Source organism: Podarcis melisellensis (assembly GCF_964234715.1).
Source record: "Podarcis melisellensis genome assembly, chromosome: Z".
NCBI lineage: Eukaryota > Metazoa > Chordata > Lepidosauria > Squamata > Lacertidae > Podarcis > Podarcis melisellensis.
Genome location: NC_138547.1, coordinates 14,349,782 through 14,369,401, shown reverse-complemented (window position 1 = coordinate 14,369,401; position 19,620 = coordinate 14,349,782). Strand labels below are relative to the sequence as shown.

Here is a 19,620-nt window from a genome sequence, read left to right as displayed (position 1 = left end):
ATTCAAACATCTACGACAGATGACTTACAACTAAATTGAGTAAACATTGTGCGAACTTCATTCATTCAACCAGAACCATTGAATCAAGAATGTTGGTTTTGGATTTGGATTTTGAATTTTGAATTTTAATGGCAATTCTTGACATCAAAATCTTCTTTAACTGGAGAGAGTGGGGCTAGAACTAACGACTTGCTGTATACAAAGCATGTGTCCTGCTACCGCACCTCCTCAATGTGGGTGTAGACTTGGCATGTTTAACTGGCAAGCCAGCATGCCCAACTGTCAGGGATGATGGGGTTTATAGTCCCAAACATCTGGCCGGAGAAGGCTGCTCTAAAGCTTTGAAACATGCAGCCCATGGTAGCTCAACAGACTAGGCATCCACCCTGAAAAGTCCCAGCTCACATCCTAGAATTCCAGTGCAGACTCAGTCTCAGGCCATTCACTGTTTTGTGCATCAGAGAGCACATTGTTCTTACTGGTTGACAGGCATACCTAGGGCAGCATCTGCAGAGTTTTCTTTTAAAGCAAGTTTATAGACCCTATGGTTGTGGAGATGAGCTTCGAATCATGCAGTGAGAAGGGCACAGCAGCTTGTTTGTCATTTCACAGGATTTATAGACATACTGTACATCTATCTATCTCTAGCCCAAAGCATTTGTGCTTCCTCTGCCACCTGCACTGCTTGAAACATACCCAGCTCGAATGAAGTCCAAAACAGCATAAACCTTCTCCAGCTGGGCCTTCAGTTTTTCATCAGAACTTTGGGTCCTCAGTTTGTCCACGGTCACATCCAGATTAATTTCCCTTAGCTGGCTCCATATGGAAGGAAGCAGTCGGCATTAGAATGGTTAATGCTAGAAGGCTTAATTACTTGGGGCAGGGCAGATAAACCAGCTAAACCTTGAATTGATTCAGGCTGGAGTTTATTTCCACTGCTGCTCCAAGCTACTTTGGGACTGGTGTGTTCAGAGGGTATAAAAATTAAAACTGTTATAAGGCAGCCTTACAGTGAGCAGCATGTTGAGTTTTCTAAAATCGTAAGTTATTTCACACATCTTTCAATTTCTAAAAGAATCTACCTAAGCTGACTATCTGCCAATATACAGTTGTTGTTTTATAAGGTAACCAATCAAATGATTAAAAAGCATACTGATATTCAGGGAAACATTCAGTAATTGGTCAAGAGGCGCTAAAGATTTTTTTTTTAATATATTAAGTCAGCATTTTTGTGATACTGTTCCCAAAATTTGTGTTTGCTTTTGTTTATTCGTTGTCTGAAATTATTGGACTGTGATTTAAAAATGTATTTAGGATACTGACTGTAAGCTAGTTTGGGAAAACTTTTGTTCTGAAACATAAAGTAAATTAAAAAAAAAACAGAAGAGAATACAGTGCTACAAACAAGAACTATGTAGTTTAGTTAAGCTTATTTAAGAGAAAAGGGGGTCACTATGCAGTTTACTTTAGAGAAAAGCTGAAAAAGCAGAGACATGATAGAGGTGCACATAATTATGTATAGTTTGGAAAAAATAGATACAGAGAGGTCCTTTCTCCCTCTTTCATAATGCTAGAACCCAAGGCTGTCTGTCCAATGAGGGCAACTTTTGGAAGAGTCGTGGCAGGTAAAAGGAAGGACTTCTTCACACAGCACACAGTTAAACTATGGGATTCACTTCCACAGGAGGCAGTGAGGGCCACCAACTAGGATGGCTTCAAAAGATGACTGGACAAATTCAAGGAGGAGGTTAAGGATATCTGTGGCAACTAGTCATGATGGCTGTCAAAGGCAGTATGGCTCTTGAATACTACCAGCTGGGAATCACAGGTAGGGAGAGTGCTCTGCTCATGTCCTGAGTGCGGGCTTCCCATTGGGGCATCTGATTGGCTACTATGAGAAGAGGATGCTGGACTATGATGAGCCAGAAAGGCTCTTCTTATGCTCTTATGTTATCAGAGTCAATGTGGTGCCATAGATATAGAGTGCCAGGCTAGGACCGGGAGACCAGGGTTCAAATCCCCCCCTCAGTCCCAGAGCTCAGTGGGTGAGAACAGAATGCTGGACTAGGTGGACCTTTAGCCTGATCCAGCAGAGCTCTCTTGATGTTCTTGCTTTTTTCCACAGACTAAGCCAAAGCAAAATCATGTGAAAATAAAAATTGCAGATCAAATTGTGCAAATAAATTTTGCAAATGCACATGGCTGATTCAAGATGCAAGAGTTCATGCAGATTTGCCAACAACCTTTCTTCTGTCTGTCCCCACCAAGATCTCTGATATTGCCTACAACATTGTATTCTCTGTCCTCCCACCCCTCACTAAACCAGACCCCCTGCTCTGACCTTGTTTAGATTTTCATGCTTGTTTCGGCATTCGTTCATTTTACTGTGAAGCTCGTTTTCATAACGAACAAGGCTGCATTTGTGGGTATCAAAGAGAGTGAGAGCATCCTGGAAGTACTGGTAGACATTCCTGCAGTTGATTTCTGTGTGCTTAACCAACTGTTCTAGGTGGTCCTGGAGAGAAATCAAACAGAAAGAATTTGTGATTTAGGATTTTGGTTAGCAGATGCAATCAGCATTTAGCTGAGAATGGGTAGGGCCCAATTAAATCAGTGAGGACCAATCTTATTCACAACCTCCTCCTCAGGGCTGTCTTAAGCATATCCGGCGCTGTGGTGCAAAGATCCCTCTGGCATGCCCCCCCCCCCGTTTCCTAGAGTTGTTGACCTTTTTTGGGGGAGCTGGCACCACACTTACACATTATCTCTAACAAGCCCTTAGAACAAAATAAAATGAAAAGACAGAAGAAAATCTAATGAAGTCCTCAATTTCCAAAGCAACACTCATTCAAGACTCAGCAGTTCTTCTAATTCATCCTTTCTTTAAATAAACTACTAAAGACACAGACAATGAAGTTCCCAGCCAATTTGTGTTTAAGTACAAAGCTGACGCTTTCAAATATTGTGGGGGGTGGGGTGTAAAGCAGTGACATCCTGAACCTAAAAAGAACCCAAAACTTGGGTCACAAAGGCTGCAGCTCTAACTGCACTCACCTGAGAGTAAGCCCTGCTGAATCTAATAGGACCTTACTTCTGAGTAGACAGTAGGACTGCAGCAAGAAACACAGTTGGGAATTAGGGCTTTCTGTTTTAAGACTCAACCAGAGGAAAATGTAATATTGGAGATTAGGGAGAAAGGAATATGAATAGATTGTGGGGAGAGGGCTGACGAGAGACCAAAAACCACAGGTAGCAAGACAAGGCACACTTTCTGGGGAGCAAGTCTCACACACAGTTGCTTGGGGCGAGGACTGCAGAGGGACCATAGTTGGGTTGTGTGTGTCTGTGTGTATTTCAGAAAAACGTAGAATTGGAAGGGACCCTGCAGGTCATCTAGCCCAACCCCCTGCAATGCTTTTTAGCTTGCATTGATCTCAAAAACCTTCAGTGCCTTTTTTTTTTAGTTGGATAAGCAATTAACAGGCTTGTTTCATAAATAAGGGAGAAGGAAGGTTGCTGGCTTGGTTTGGTTTGCCTTTGTTCTAGTTTTTAGCATGTGCTTAGTACCGTAGTTTCAGGCTGTGAGCCGCCCTGATATCTATGGGTGGAGGGCAGTAGTAGTAGTAATAATAATAATAATAATAATAATAATAATAATGGTGATGATATTTTTTGCAGGGCTTGGAGTGGGTGGTGGCCAGATGCTGGAATGAATGGGGTCAGTGCTAAATGGTCTGGCTTGCTTTACAATCCCTAGGGACCTTGTTGGGGGGGGGACAGAGAAGGAGCCCACCCCCGAGGAGGAGGAAGAAGAAGAAGAAAAGCGAAGGGAGGAGGCTTCCTTTCCCCAGGATAGAGTTGCCCATAACATTAAACACAGGGCAGGATTCCAGGGAGAGAGAGAAACAAGGGCAGCAGCTGCTGCTACTCACAGCTCAGGCTAGATGTCGCTGAACAGGACGGGCAAGGGGACCCTGCAAACAGACGCCTCTGCTCCTCCTCCCAAGGAAACATCCAGTGACATTAATAAAATAGAGGAATGCATCTCAAAGGTGCCAGTTGAGGCATCTGGGTTGCATTACCTAGACAGCCTGATAGATAATGCTAGGGAGGAACTGGTGAAGAGTGTGGCTCAGGGAGAGAAGGGTGCCTGGGGAAAAGGTGTGATGTGGGAAGAGCCCTGAGCAGTGTTCGAAACTCCCATTGTCATAAGTGCATTTTGCAACAGGGAATGTCATTAGCGCAAGCAGTTTCTGAGCTAAGATTTCAGATTAAAATTGCAGAGTGCAAGAAAAGGACCTTTTCTGCCTCCCCACTGCCAGCTACTCTCTGAAGACTGGAGAAAAGACCCTCTTAAGAATATTTGGAGGGGTGGGCAGGGGAAGAACTAGACCATGTGAAAAATGAACATAATATTTTAACTGCAGTTCATTCATTTTCAGCTTTGTATTCTTGTTATAAAAAAACGCGCCTAAACATTCTGTAGTTGTGCCCATAACCTAGGTTTAAGGTGCCATTTAGCTCCTAGCTTTCATATTTCAGTTTCTGCCACTGGTCCTGAGTGCCAAATGCAGAGGCCTTGAGGGCCACATCTGACCTACAAGAAGAACTGCTACACAGACCATGGGTTCTCTCAATTTGAGTTGCAGCAGGTTCATTTCTGCTGCTCTGATCCTGCTAGGATGCGTTGCAGGAAACGTGTTAGGAAGAGACACTGGCAAACTTACGTCCATCATTTCTACTTCCTGCTCAAAGCGACTCTGTAACTTCCCAACTAACTGGTAGAAATTTGGATTCACAATCCTTTCAGCCTCTTTTTCCGTGCAGATTTTCTTATCTATCAGTTTGTTCTAAAATTTGAGAGGGAGAAAGCGTTATTAGTAGTGAAGTTCATAAATATGCAGCCTTGACTCCACTGATGTGTTTCAGTTATTATGAATTAATATTGCTTTTCATTCACAGCAGGGCTCATGGGCCACATGAGGTCTGGTAAGTGTTGCAATTTGGCCTATGATACCATTTCCCTGTAAACCACACCCACTTCCATCATAGATGACATCAGGTGTGGAGCAACTAAAAATATGGATGCAAAAGGATGATCAGGAGCTTAAGGTGCACTGCCACTTGTTCCTTGGCAAGCAGGGTTCACTAATTCACACTGGCTAGTCCCTTTTTATTTATTTATTTTACAAAATGTATACACTGCTTGATTGTAAAAAAAAAAACCAACCCCCTCAAAGCAGTTTACAAAAAAGATAAAACAACAAAATGATCAATAAGAAGATTTAACAATGATAACTTAAGATTTTCAAAGCATTCAGATAACAATAAACTAAGAACAGATTAAAACTCACACCAACTTTCTAAATACCTGGGTGGACTTGTCTAAACAAAACCATTTTTATCAGGTGCTGAAAAGGGTACAGCGAAGGTGTGTCAGCCTGTCATGGATGCACAGGACTGGTGGGAGGCACCAGCTGGGGATCCTTAAGGGACAAAGGTTCAGAACCTGAGGATTGGTGGTGGGACAATGATGAGTTGTCAGAGAGAGAAGAGAGAGCAGACTGGGAGAAGGAGGTGTCAGAAGCAGAAAAGGTAACAGGGTGTAGTGAGCAGGAAGAAGCTGGGGCAGAGGGCAATCCAGAACCAGAGGCAGAAGATGAGGCTGGAGAGGAGGGGGGCCAAGAGGCAGGACTGAGATGGGCTGCTGAAGAAGCCTGGGGTTCTCCCCCTTCTGCTGTGACCAGCTCCGCCACCCACCCCCCGGTCTCCCAGAACCAGAAGAGGGATGAAGACAGTGGAGAAAAGACAGACAAGGCACAGATCGCTTAAGAAGGACCATGGGGAGGAGGAAATTTAGGGAGCTGTGGGAAGACAGGGACCTTCAGTCCTCACAACTGCCTCATTGAGGAAAGATCTGCTGGGAAAAGTTGCTGTGCTTGCTAGGCCTGGCCTCATGAACTGTTTTGTTTCTTCGACTAAAGAGAGTTAACTTTCCTTACATCATGTGAGTTATTGCTTGCTCCTGACACCTGCCCTGACACTGCCTGATGTCAATAGCAACCCTCTCACCTGTCAAATCAGATATGGTTGGACTCCAACTCCCTCCATGCCTGACCACTGGCCATTATGGCTGGGGCTAACAGGAGTTAGCCTGACAACACTTGAAAGTACACTACAATGGCTACCCTGATCTAAGATCTGGCAGAGGGGAGTTTACATCTTACATCATCATCCCTTCCAGATCATTAGTCATTACAGTCTTCAAAAATATCTATATTGGCATCTATATTCTGAAGGCACACCTCTTTAAACTGGCTCCTGACACTTGAGATGTATATATTAGGGCCTATCTTATTACTGTGATGGTAAGTTTTTTTTAAAATGCTTTTAATGTTGTGTTTTGATTGTTTTAATTTGCCCTGGGACCTTAGAGTGAAGGGTGGGTAAATAACAACAACAGCAGATTTTCTCTTATTCACATCTGTAGTCAGGCTGAAAAACAGAAAAACAGTTTTCAACAAAACTGATTGGCCCACTAACCTTACACTCCTGCACCTTTGACAAACACTCCTGGCAAACTTTCTCGTACTGGAGGCGGATTTTCATTAAGTATTGGACATTGTGGGTATCTTGAGACAAAAATTAAAATTAACACAAGATTGGATATGGTGGTTACAAGATTGAATATGAAATATTCACATCTTTCTGTTTGTGAACATGTGGAGCACTGTTTGTTCCATCTGAACAGCTTTACATGTTTTCATCATTATAAAGATTTTATCTTATTTCTATAATGGTATATTATATTCTTGTAGCCTGCCCTGAGACCTAAAAGTGAAGGGTTATAGTTAGGAAATCTGGTAAATATAAAAATTGCTGCTCTAAATAACAATAGCAAAACTTTTGTTCCTTACCTATCCGCTTATTTAAAGCCACCAAAGATTCATACCACTCATTTAATTCAGCCTTGGATTGCATCAAAGGCAGCATATTGCTAAAAAGACAAGAGACAGAGAAACACTTAGCACATAAAGCTCTTGAGGTCTGCATGACAAATCTTAAATTTCATTTGGGTCCCAGTTTTCACTGGTCACATATTAGTTATATAGCTGAGCTGAAAGTTCCACAGAGAACTTTTCCAGGGAAAGCTGAAGGGGGGAGTGTATTGTTTGGGCATAGGAGAAAATCTGGAAATTTGTGGGCTGGGACTGGGGGCTCGGTGAGACAAGTGGAGGTAGCAGATTTCCCCTTCTTTTCATGGAGTTTGGCTGACAGCACTCCTACTGCTAAGCCTGGAGTTGGGTGATACAGGGAGCCAACTGGAAAAACTGAACAACAGGTTGTATCCCATGTTTGTCCTAGAATGCTGTGATTCCTGCATTGCAGGGGGTTAGACTAGATGACCCTTGAGGATGTTTTCAACTCTACAATTCTATGATTCTATACTTACCGAGTAGGCCCACAGAAACTAATGGGTTGCATAAGGAAATCGTCCTGTGCAAACTGCTGGCATGGGGGGTGGGGACAATATGGTTTGGGACCATAGGGGGAAGTAAAATGTTAAAGTCCCTGGCCTACATACACATCTGCCAACCACCCATAATTTGACACCATCAAAACATCACTACTACAAGCCAGGGTGGCTTTGTTCTGTCCACACTATGGGAGGTAATATGCCTCTGAATACCAGTTGCTGGTAATCATAAGGAGAGAGTTACTGTTATGCTCAGGTCCTGCTTGTGAGCTTCCCACGGTGCATCCGGTTGGCTGCTATTAGAACAGGATACTGGAATAAAAGCATCTTTAATATATGAAAATAACAAGATGAGATGTGGGAAACAGCAAGATAGGATTGGATAGAATTATGAACATTATTTGGACAGATTTGTGGACATTAAGGCAGCAGCAAGAAGATGATTGGACCCCCCTTTGGAACTTGAAATATGGGTACCCACAACAAAATTTTAAAAATTCGGCTTTGTAATTTGGAATTTATGTGATGTGATTTGATTTGATTTGATTTGTCGGTTAATAAAAAATAATTTTAAAAAAAAAGGAATAAAAGCATCTTTGGCCTGATCCAGCAGGGAAGCTATTCTTACGTTCTTAGGAATGAAGTTACATGTTATTCTCCTGTTCACCTACCCCAGTGAATATAAGAGTGCTGTTCTCTTCTCAGTGAGTGATTTTTGATCTTGTAGCATATTCTCCAGCTCCACATTCACAGCACTCGGGTGCCGTATTCTTTCACTTTCCATGAACTGTCTACAGGACATGACAAGAAACATTAAATGTGGGCTTTCTTTTTTGCGAGGGATACTGTGCGATTGAAAAGCCACACCCATCTTATACTGCCCAAATCTCCTGCTCCATCATGCCTTCTTTCCCCCAAACTGCCATCTGGGAGCAACCATTCAATCAGTCTGCCTCAGTGGGAGAGATGAGAAGCAGAGTTCACCAAAAGACCAGCTCTGTTAAACACCTTCTATCTGTGAACTATGATAGCTGGCCATTATAAAAACAACTGTTTAAGAACTGGTTCCTGAGCTTGATTTCCACCCTCTGCCCATCCTCTCCCTTTCTCCTTGTGTGTTGTGAAGCCTGAGGACAGGGACTGTCTTGTTTTAACCAATTGTATGCAAACCTGGGAACCACTTTTGCATAAAGAGCAAAGTACAAATACTCTAAATAAATAAATAAATGAAATTTCAGACCTGAAACTGTAAATTATTTTCTGCTTCCATTTGGCTCTCCAGGTCTTTATTCTCTCCTCCAGTTTGCGATGATAGAAGATGTCTCCTTTCAGGTCTGCCTCCATCAGGTTGACAAACAATTTGGCTATTGCTCTCCGATTGGCCAGCAGGGCTTGGTTGATCATCTGGAATTGGAAGATGTAGATGAGAGTAGCAAGGGAATCTCTCTTTTTCAGGGAGATGAAGACTTCAGATTAGTTGGTTCAACCCAGAGGACATGATGGATAATAAACCTTAGCTAGACACATCCCTTAATTGTTCTCTGGTGACATTACAATGGTGGCTGGTACCCCACTGGGACTTGATGGGGCAGAAAGCAGAAATGCCCAGAGTAGGTTCCTCCTCCCATCATGGTCAGTCTGCTTTCTTCGCTGCTTTCTCACTTCCAAAGAGGGGGAAAAGATAAAAAAAGAAGTGGAGAGAGAAAAGAGTGCAGAGGGTTTTGAGGTATCACAGGCACCTGTGCACCCTTGGTGCTGTGCTGAGGACACCAGGGCAAACCTGTCCTTGTCTTGTCTCTCTGCTCCTTTCACGTACAATGTCTCTCTTTCCCGGTTGCTGTGCTGATCTTGCACATATCCACTCTCTCCCCCCCCCACACCCCACAATTTTATTTTAAAATGCCAAATTAGGTTTGCAAATATGCCCACTTTCAATCATTTCCGAACTACAGGGGTGGGGATGGGATCAAGCAAACCCTGTGGTTATCTTACTGGATAATTTCAGGTATCAAGCAGAAAGGTTTTACCATGGCTTCCTTGTGAATGAACCTGTGGACATCAGAGGGTAGGAAATAGGAAATGTCATCCAGGATCTTATTATATTTGTTCAACAAAAGTTTGATCTGGAAACCAAAAAAGAGGGAGGGGGTAAGAAAAGTGTTCAGGATGGTGAGGACACCTCTCTGCTGAGATTGCTAGGGACATGCTGGGGGACCACCCCACTGGGCTACTCAGCCAGTGGTAACCAGTGGCCATGGGTGAGGTGGAATGCAGGGATGCAAGCTGTAGTGTAGGCAGAGCCATAGCCAATGATAAGTAGAACTAGAGTCAATGAACAGGCAGAGCCAACCAATTCTAGCTTTTATTCTCATCATTCTCCCCGATGATTTCCACAAGGGGCACTTTGAGTCTATGCAGGGGGAAGCTAACAGCTGGGGCAACCCCCTAGACTCACTGTAAGTAAGAGTGGTGAGGCAATGCCCCATTCACCTAAAGAGACAAACCTCCACCATCTCACTGAAGAGGCCAGTTCCTAAAAAGACACGTGCGCCAGCAAGAAACAACTATTTCTAACCATTTCAAGGAGCCATAGCAAGGGTGGGGAACTTTTTCCAGCTCCAAGGGCTGCATTTCCTTCTGGGCAACATGCTGATGGAAGGCATACAGCAGCAATTCCCACAATCATTCATGTACTCTCTGTTAGCATCTTCTTGTACTTACCCGTTCAGTTCGATCTACCTCTGCCTTGAGTAAGGCTTTGTCCAGCTCTCTAATCCACTGCCTTCTTTTTAAGGTCTCCTTGGAGACAAGGTTCCACATTCTCTCAAAGTCCTGCAAGGTAGAAATGGGATGTGAATTCCACACAGGGGAGCTGAGGTAGAACCCTATATTATTTAAAAGTTATCAAGGAAAATATGAAACCTGTTCTATGATCTTTGTTGGCATGCCAGATTCTTTCAACCCATCCCACTGTTCTGTTCACTGACATGGGCGTAGCCAGGATTTTTGTTGGGGAGGCAGGCATTTGTTGGGGGGGGGGAGAGAACCTCATATTTGTACTGATTTGTTTTGATTTAGGGGGCCAGCTGCCCCTCTGCCCCCCCCAGCTACATCCATGTGTCACAGCCTTTGGAGGGAAGGGCTGTAGCTTAGTAGAGCATCTGCTTTGCATGCAGGAGGTCCCAGGGTCAATTGCTGGCATCTCCAGGTAGGGCTGGTAATGCCCCTGCTTGAAACCTTGGAAAGATGCTGTCAGTCAGTGTAGACAATACTGAGCTAAATGGACCAATGGTCTGACTCTGTATAAGGCAGTTTTCTATGTTCCTGGAAAGGGCTGTAGCTGAGCGGCAGCCCATCTGTTTTGCATGAGGAAGTCCCTGGGTTCGATCCCTGGCATCTCCAGGTAAGGCTGGGAATATCCCTTGCCTGACTTTCTGGAGAGCTGCTGCCAGTCAGTGTAGACAATACTGAGGTAGAAAAATACATAGATTCAGTATAAGGAAGTTCTCCATGTTCCTAGGTTCAAGCCCTGGGATCTCCAAGGAGAGACTTCCAACTTGAAACAGTAGAAAGCTGCTGCCAGTCAGTGTAGACAATACTGAGCTAAATAAGTCAATGGGATGATGCAGTATGTCAGCTTCCTATGTTCCTATCTCCAGCATGCTTTATTCTGCTACCCACAGTGACTGCCAGGCCCTTCATCCCTGTTGCTAAGCAGTGAGGATCTAGGGTCACCAGAAGTATCAGCCAGAGGGGCAAGAAAAGGTGGCAGCCAGCCTTCAAGCCCTGTTTGAGTTTGAGTTGAGAGACACTCCCTCACCTCCATGGTGTAAGTCTCCAAGTGGAGGTTCTCAGAGGAAACTTGGAAAAGGGACTCAATGGTGCGATCAGATTCTGACAGCTTGGTCAGAAATACCTTCCCAGGCTCCAAGAAACACACCTCCATTTCCTGAAACAGAGAAGATGATCTGATGGGTAACACTTGCCAAGGCTTGGACGAAACAATGTGCATCAATATGCATGTATTAGAAAAATGTGTCACATAAATGAAAAATAAAATGAAAATGCACATAAGGGGGAATTTCTTGCATAAAACTATATAGTCAAAACTGAACACAAAACATTTGGAGAGATCCGTACTAAAGCAGTAGCATATTCTCATGAGGATTTAAAGCAAAGATTCACAAATTGTTGCAAAAAGTGGAAAATTGAATTTAAGATAGGAAGAAATGAGAAACAGAGAGAACTGAATTTTATTTCTTTATTACATTTATATCCCACCCTTCCCCCAAGAAGCTCAATGTGATGTACATGGTTCTCCTTCTCCCCATTTTATCTTCACAGCAACAACCCTGTGAGTTATGTTAGGCTTGGACGAAACAAGGCTTGGACGAAACAATGTGCATCAATATGTATGTATTAGAAAAATGTGTCACATAAGTGAGTGTCTAGCCCAAGGTCACTCAGAGATCTCCATGGCCAAGTGGATAAATTTGAACCCTAGTCTTCCAGGTCCAAGTCCAGCACTCAAGCCTCTACACCACATTGGCTTCACATTGCAAACTATTCCATCCCTAGTACTATCAATAGTGATGCACTAAAGTGGTGAAGGGGGCTGCCTACCTTCCCAACGCGTGCCAATTCCTGCCGTAGCGTCACCACCGTCTCTTCGTAACGGCACCTCCTGCTCTCTGAGATACGTTCCACAATGTCACTGTTTTTCTTCTCAGGAACTGGGAGGGAGGGAGGCAGGGAGATTAGACTGTATGCACAGCTGTAGAACTAGCCAGGCTAGCATAAAGAGAGAGTAATGTGCTTTGGAGTTTTTTTACAAAACCACTGGGTTAGCTGACATTTTCATGCTGCTAAAGAAGCCTGCCACATTTTAGTTCCATCTTCAGCTTTATGTACAAGTTCATAGTTACTCATTCTTTTATTTAACTAACTGTAATAAAACATATAAGTGGCTTACAGACAATAAAAAGGGAGGGCGTGACCACAATAGTTCAGGCATTGGTGACTTCAAGATTGGATTACTGCAGTCAACTCTGTGTGGGTTTGAAACTAAAGTTAGTGCAGAATGCTGCAGCATGGTTGTTGACAGGAGGCCCTGTCAGGAGACTTCTGCTCAGAGATCTGCACTTGTGGCCCATTTGGTAACAGCCTAAGTTCAAGGTGTTACAATCGGCAAAACAATTTTGGGTTTTAAAGACTATCACCATCAGGTTGAACTGAGTGTGAGAATGCAGTGGACAGATAACTGGCACGGTATTGGCCAAAAACTGAGCAGTGGTGTTCTGCACTGGCTGCGGTTACTGAGCTATCTTCAAAGGAAGCCCCAAGCAAAGTACTTTGCAGTAGTATAGCTGGTAGTCTGCATAAAGATACCACATTTGCTAAAAACACTGATTATGGTGCCAGAATTAAATTGGTAAACATTTACTTATGACTTCAGCAAGTCCTCGGACTTCCCGGGCAGCAATAACATTTTCACTTTCTTGAGTCTTTAAAAATGCCAGTGTTGCAGCCTCTCTGGAATAGAAACAGATTGGGAGAAACTTGAAGCAAGAGACATGATTAGAGTTCAAGAACACATTCCAGTCAGGTCAAAACACTTGGGATTTGAAGTAAGGGTGAGTGAGGGGTGTGGCCTGGAAAAAGTTCCAAGGGTCAAGTAGACAGCACAGAATAACATCATAACTCTGTTTCTTACTTGTAATGCACTGGATTTTCAGTGACGTCATCATTGGGCATTCCCTCAACCCACATCTGCTGACGATGTGATAAAAACCCATTGCCAGAGCAGGTTTCCACATCCCTCACCAGCGGAATCGTTCCTGGGATCTGCGGAAGCTTGTGCTGGGCTATCTTGCTTCTCGCTTCTCCCAGAGTGCGCACAAGGTTTATCTAGCCAAAATAAAAATAAAAATAATTAGACTTCTTCCTTTAAGGTGAAAGAGGGCATGCTTATACTCACCAGAAATAGAGGGCACTTGCCAAGCAAAGTTAAGTACTTATGAGTCCCACCCTGATTTAATTCTTCATAATATATTGTTGTCATTTTTTAATAGCTAGAATTAAAGCATCTTGTTCAAGGTTAATGAAGTGAAAGTTGGCAAGTGAATAAAGGAGAAAATTGTAAGGCAGGGTTTGAGATGCAAAAAAATAAGGGGAAAGATTTTGCCATACAACTCCCACATTACAATTTTCTCCCTTACAAACATGTATACTAAGATTTCAATTCACCTATGTGATGAAGTGAGCATGCGTCCTCAAAAGCTTGTGTTGGTGTTCATCTGTCTTAGGAGACAATAGAGGAGTGTGCCTTTGTGGGTGAAGAGAGGTTTTGTTGCAGCTGGGGCAGATGAAGGTGCCTGGTTGTGCCGCTGTAGAAGCACTATGGTGTTTCTTCCCTCTGCGCTCATTCCAGTGGTCATTCCTCCCATGACCAGATTGACTGTCTCCAGGCACTGCAGTCATCTGCAAGGAATTCCCACACAGGGTTGATGTTGCCAGCCTTCTTGTCACATTTGCAGACATCTTTGTAACACAGAGTTGGTCTGCCAACAAGCTTGGTTCATGAAACTAGCTACCCGCAGAGCACATCCTTGGGCAGGCATGTCGAAAGTCCATTTTGGGGGCCTAATCCGGCCTGCTCGTCAATTTACTCTGGCCCCTGTGGCAGTTTATTTCCTGGAGTCGGCCCTTCACTTCATCAAATCTGGTTTGGACACCACTGTCCTTGGGGATTCTTCCATCTTCCATTCTGTGGACATGACCAAGCCAGTGTAGATGTTGCTGAGACAGGAATATGAACATGCTGGGATTGCGGGCCTGGGAGAGCACATCTTTGTTTGAAACTCTGTCTTGCCATGTGATGCCCAAAATCTTCCTGATGCAGCACATGTGATGCAGCCCACAAGTCAACATACAGTGTGCAATAGCAGCGTGCTCAACAAGCAAACCTGGTAGACCTTCATCTTCGTATTAGATGTTAGCATCACATTCTCCCATACCCTTTGGAGAGGCAAGCCATTGCCAAAGCTGCCTTGCCAATATGCTTGTCCACCTCAGCATTAATGGAAAGGTTGCTGGTTATGGTAGAACCCAGGTAGACAAAATTGCCTACCACCTCAAGTGCGTGGTCACCAGTGCTGATGGTGGAGTGCTGGCGGCGTTCTTACCCAGGATGTTGGTCTTCATCAGAGTGGTGGTATGGCCAAATTTCATACAGGCTTGTGTATTTGTGAAGCTTCCTTGGAGTGCACTGTCAAGGCTGCGTCATCTGCAAACATCTCTCAGATAAGGACTCGCCACATTTTTGTCTTGGTACAGAGATGTGTCAGGTTGAACAAACCCTGTCGCTCCTCGAATGAAAGTATACACTGTCTTCAGGCAAGCTGAAGACATATGAGACCAGCAGGGAGAAGAATATGCCAAAGAGAGTTTGGGTGAGTTTCACACCCTAAAAGCTTAAATGTGTTAAGTTTTCCTCTTCTTTTAGAATATGTTTTATTGCTTTAACATGTAATTTAAAATACAATGAACTGCAACAATAGCAGATAGCCTGTCATTTCTTGGGAAAAGTCTAATAGCAACATGAAATTAGAACCATTACTTAGAACAAGTTTATGGAGTTGAAGTCTCTCCAGATGTTTTCACATGGATTTGAGGGTACTATCTGAAAATGGTTGATACAGACCATAATGAACAAGGTACTCTCCAAGTGATCCTGTGCAAGATATCCCACAAAAAATTAGGACACAAATCTCACACAGCCTTCACCATGTGTTGGCTAAGACTGATGAGAACTTTAGTCCAAAACACCTGGAGAACACTAGGTTTGCAAAGACTGCTCTAACCCAACTTTGCAACTGCCTCTGCCGGAGTTTAAGTCTAGTGGTGGGCAAACCGAAGGCTTGCAGGATCTACTCTCTCTCTCTCTGTGTGTGTGTTTCACTAGAACCTGCAGATCTACTAATCTGCAGATCTACTAACCAAAGCTGGACAGGGGTGTGGCCTTGGGAGAGGAGATGTAGCCCAGGGAGAGTTATGTGCCTGCAGTTCCCCATCCCTGCTTCAAGTGATGCTATTCCTCCCACCCCACCCGCCCAATCAGGTACTCTAGCTTCTGTCATTGCTGTACCTCATCATCAAATATCTGTCTGTAGACTTTCCCACTGGGGACGACACGGGACACCCCCACTAGGGTCATGTTGCAGACTTTTCCTAGGCGCTGGATTGGTTTGCAGCTGAACTTTTTCTTGGGTTAGCTGAGAAAAGGAAAATGCAAAGAAAGAGAAAGAAAGAAATAATTGAATGGTTTGGTGTCATTCCTTGAGTGATGTTGGGAATGGCGAGTGGGGGAGAAACTGCTGTGAACAAGACTTTTTTGTAATTACATGGCACCTCAAACTGGCTCATACATCAGCAGTAAATGCCAGTGTATTTCAGTGGGGTTTTATGATATTATAGCTGCAGTATTATTTACAACTGTGGACCCCCTCCCTCCCCATTATCTGCCATCTACCTATCTGGGTGCCAGTGCCCTGAGCAATTTTAAATAAAATTGTCATTTATGTATACAATTAATGATTGCATTTAATTGTGCAAATATATTTACAGCACTTATTTATGCAAATCATCAAATGCAATTAGGCAATAACCAAGACTGGGGTCCCCTCCCCCTCCCAAAGTCCTGTGCTGATAGTTGGGGAGAAGAGAAAAATGGCTTTTGTGGCTCGGATCAGGTCCCGCCATGAGGGATACATTTGAGATCCAAACTAAATGTGATGGGAGGGACGGACTCGTTCCATGTGCTGCTCTCCCAGAATTCTTAGCGGGGTGTGTGGCTATTTTCCCCCTTAGGGCAAAGGAAAGGAGCGCAACTCATTGTAACGTATGGGGGGGGCTCTCCTCTTCAACTCATCTTTTCCCGCCTTCCCGCAGTTGCCCCTCTCTCACCCGACAGTGAACCTTACCTGACGAACCCTTGGAAAGCCAGTCCTAAAAGCCGCCTCAAGGCAGCTAGGCCAAGAACGGCGTCTTTTGGTTGCCATGGTGACTATCAAGAGCTGGGAAGGGGAAGGAATGGAGAAAGTGCGTGTTATTCTCTCGCGGGACTCGACGGGATTCAACATGGCCGCTCCGATGACTAGTTGTTGCCATAGAGACGCGGAAAGCGGTTTAAAAAAAAATTACGAGCGGCAGGGGTTTGTTTTTGTCTTACGAGTTCGTCATTGTGTCCTAGTCACTTATACAGTAATCTTGTTAGAAACATCGATAACAGCGTTTTATAGAGTACTAGTTGTTATAGTTGTTTTCCTCCATAATTTCCCCCACCAGAATATTGCGTGGTAAATAAGAGTCCGAGCATGTACAGAACCTTTCCGACTTTGAATCCTTTTAAAAGTTAGAATAACGTCAAGATGCTTCTGCATTTTGAATCCTGCTTTTCAATGCAAGATGCCCTGCACTGAAGGTTACTACCATTCCATTTTTTTAGGGGGGGGCGAAATTGTAAAAACGTGGTTTTTAAAAAGTTGGGAAGTAGCAAAAACCACCACGCACCAGCCACGGAGCTGTCTGGCAGATTTCATTAGTATACACGTGTTTTTGTCAGGACACAGGTGTGCATCCACAGTTTATGGAGGGGATTTGCTTGGGTAACTGGGGAGAAATTGTTTTGCATTCCCTTATAAAATGAGATCACAGGCTCCACCTGGTGGCAAAATCAAAACTCCATTTTCAGAGGCAGTCTATCCACACCAAGGGCTAAGGACAAGCAACAAGAGATGGGTACTTCTTTAATGCCTTGATTGTGAACTTAACAGATGCAAATAATAAAAGCTTCTTGTCCAATCAAAGGGGATTTTTGATAAGAATGGAAGCCTTGCTGGATCAGACCAACTGGGGCCAAAAACTGGTGCCAGAACATAGCCATGGTGGCTAAGAGTCACTGATAGCCTTATCCTCCATGAATTTATCAGTCCTTTCAAAACCATCCAAGGTGGTGGTCCTCACCAGCCCTGAATTCTCCAGTGTTATAAGAATTCTAAGGTCCCAAATATAAAATAAACGTTCATAAATGTACAAGGGAAACTGTTATGAGAAAAAACTGCTCCTTTTCCCCTATGGGGTACCCAAGAGCCCATATAGAGTCCTTTTGTAGGTTCTCTGTCAGTAGGAGAAAATAACAGAGACCAACCAGAGAATATTGAGAAGCAAACCAGCTAGTAAGCCTGATCTTTATTAAAGCTGTTGCAACAGAGTGCTCCCCACCACCACAGGAGGAGGGAAGGGAACCCTAGCAATACACCCAAGCCATTATATAGACATTTTAAATTGCCCATCTTGGAGTCCAAGACCACCCCTGGAAACATACATACATCACAGAAGGGGTGTAGCCCAAGAACACCCCCTTAATACACCAGAGAAGGGGTGGAAATCTGGGTGTGTTGTTTCTTCCTGTCTGTCAGGTTACCCGACTGGATTACCTGGGCATCCTGGCCACTCTTTCGTTATGCTAACTACTGAATTCCTGAATACAGGTCACAGGCTTGCATCCTATTCATATTTTAAATGTGCACTTAGTTGAAGGATATCTTCAGATATCTGAAGAAGTGTGCATGCACACGAAAGCTTATATCCAGAACAAACTTGGTTGTCTCTAAGGTGCTACTGGACAATTCCGCCCCCCCCCCCCCGACTGCGTCAGACCAACACAGCTACCTACCTGAACCTGTTGCAACAGTTTAATAAAGATCAGGCTTACTAGATGCTTTGCTTCTCAATACTCTCTGGTTGGCCTGTTATTTTCTCCTACAGATAGGGAACCCACTTAAGGACTCTATATGGGCGCTTGGAGCAGTTTTTTCCTTTAACACCAGCATTCAGCTTCATGTCCATGACTTCTAGTCTTATGAGATTGAGAAATATTCTCTGCCCACTTTTTTTACCTCCATGCACAATTTTACGTACTTCAGCAACGTCTCCTCTTACTCGCTTTTTCTCTTGACTAAGAAGTCCCAAACGCTGCAACCTTTCCTCATAGGGGAACTGCTCTATCCCCTATAAAAGGGGGATTTTTATTTATAAAAGGGTTTACCCCAACCTTTAAGTAATAGACACTTAAATCAGTGTTTGTCAATTGAGAGTAAAAGACACTCATTCAGCTTTATGTTTTCCTTTCATAATTCCTTTCCACCTAATTTGGATTAAGGCAAATTTCAAATATATACCTATTTAAATAAAAAATAGTAATCTCCTACACTACATAGGCTAAATACTATAAACTCATCGGATATATGTTGGAGATACCACACCTCCCAAGTTGATCTTATGCCCACTTTTGGGGTCTGTTCTAATATAAGCCACTTTTGGAACAGTATTTGGGTTATTTAACAGATTAACATCTAACTACAGTGGTACCTCGCAAGACGAATGCCTCACAAGACCAAAAACGCGCAAGACGAAAGAGTTTTCCGTTTTTTGAGTCGTTCCGCAAGACGAATTTCCCTATGGGCTTGCTTCACAAGACGAAACGTCTTGCGAGTTTGTTTCCTTTTTCTTAAAGCGGCTAAGCCGTTAATAGCTGCTAAGCCGTTAATAGCCGTTAAGCCGCTAATAGCTGTGCTTCGCAAGACGAAAAAACCGCAAGACGAAGAGACTCGCGGAACGGATTAATTTCGTCTTGCGAGGCACCACTGTACAGATGAAAAAATAAATCTTATACATTATTGAAAAGTTGAAATGAAAATGAAATAAAAAACAGAGGACTTGCAAAGAGTATTAAACTTATTAACTGAAGTTATGTGTATTGCCTCATACCTGAAAACTCTGGAACCACCGCAAAAAGGACTGCACAAACTTATTTCACAAAAAGCTATTATAAATCTCAAACTGACTGATTTATGGAGAAGTGGTGCTGTTTATTAACTTCTAGAATTAGTATTTTCATGATAACATTCAACTTTTGTGCATCTCTGCAAACAGCTGTAAATAATTATTCTTTATCTTCTGGAAATTATATGTAAACTAATGCACAGTATTTTGCGCTAATATAAAGTAATTAAAAATAATCCCATCTTTTCTTTTAATTTATCCCATTATTGTTAAGATATTAAATTCATTTGCTTCCTTCC

At 43.3% G+C, this 19,620-nt stretch overlaps 1 protein-coding gene across 3 annotated transcripts in view; it reads right to left on the bottom strand.

Moving 5' to 3' along the window:
• CCDC180 (coiled-coil domain containing 180) overlaps positions 1-16,593 on the bottom strand; it is a 54,934-nt gene extending 38,341 nt beyond the window's left edge. For all 3 annotated transcript variants that reach the window (XR_014164683.1, XM_081897137.1, XM_081897138.1), the window contains exons 1-15: positions 16,459-16,593; positions 15,624-15,750; positions 13,191-13,384; positions 12,921-13,009; positions 12,101-12,210; positions 11,298-11,426; positions 10,199-10,309; positions 9,505-9,600; positions 8,718-8,881; positions 8,149-8,268; positions 6,918-6,997; positions 6,544-6,632; positions 4,728-4,850; positions 2,342-2,515; positions 697-812 (exon numbers count right to left, since the gene is read on the bottom strand). Coding sequence is in view for 2 of the 3 variants with exons in the window: in XM_081897137.1 (XP_081753263.1) it covers positions 697-812; positions 2,342-2,515; positions 4,728-4,850; positions 6,544-6,632; positions 6,918-6,997; positions 8,149-8,268; positions 8,718-8,881; positions 9,505-9,600; positions 10,199-10,309; positions 11,298-11,426; positions 12,101-12,210; positions 12,921-13,009; positions 13,191-13,384; positions 15,624-15,692 (1,664 nt within the window). In the remaining variant the exon portion in view is untranslated. The remainder of the gene's footprint in view (positions 1-696; positions 813-2,341; positions 2,516-4,727; positions 4,851-6,543; positions 6,633-6,917; positions 6,998-8,148; positions 8,269-8,717; positions 8,882-9,504; positions 9,601-10,198; positions 10,310-11,297; positions 11,427-12,100; positions 12,211-12,920; positions 13,010-13,190; positions 13,385-15,623; positions 15,751-16,458) is intronic.
• Positions 16,594-19,620: the final 3,027 nt, after the last annotated feature.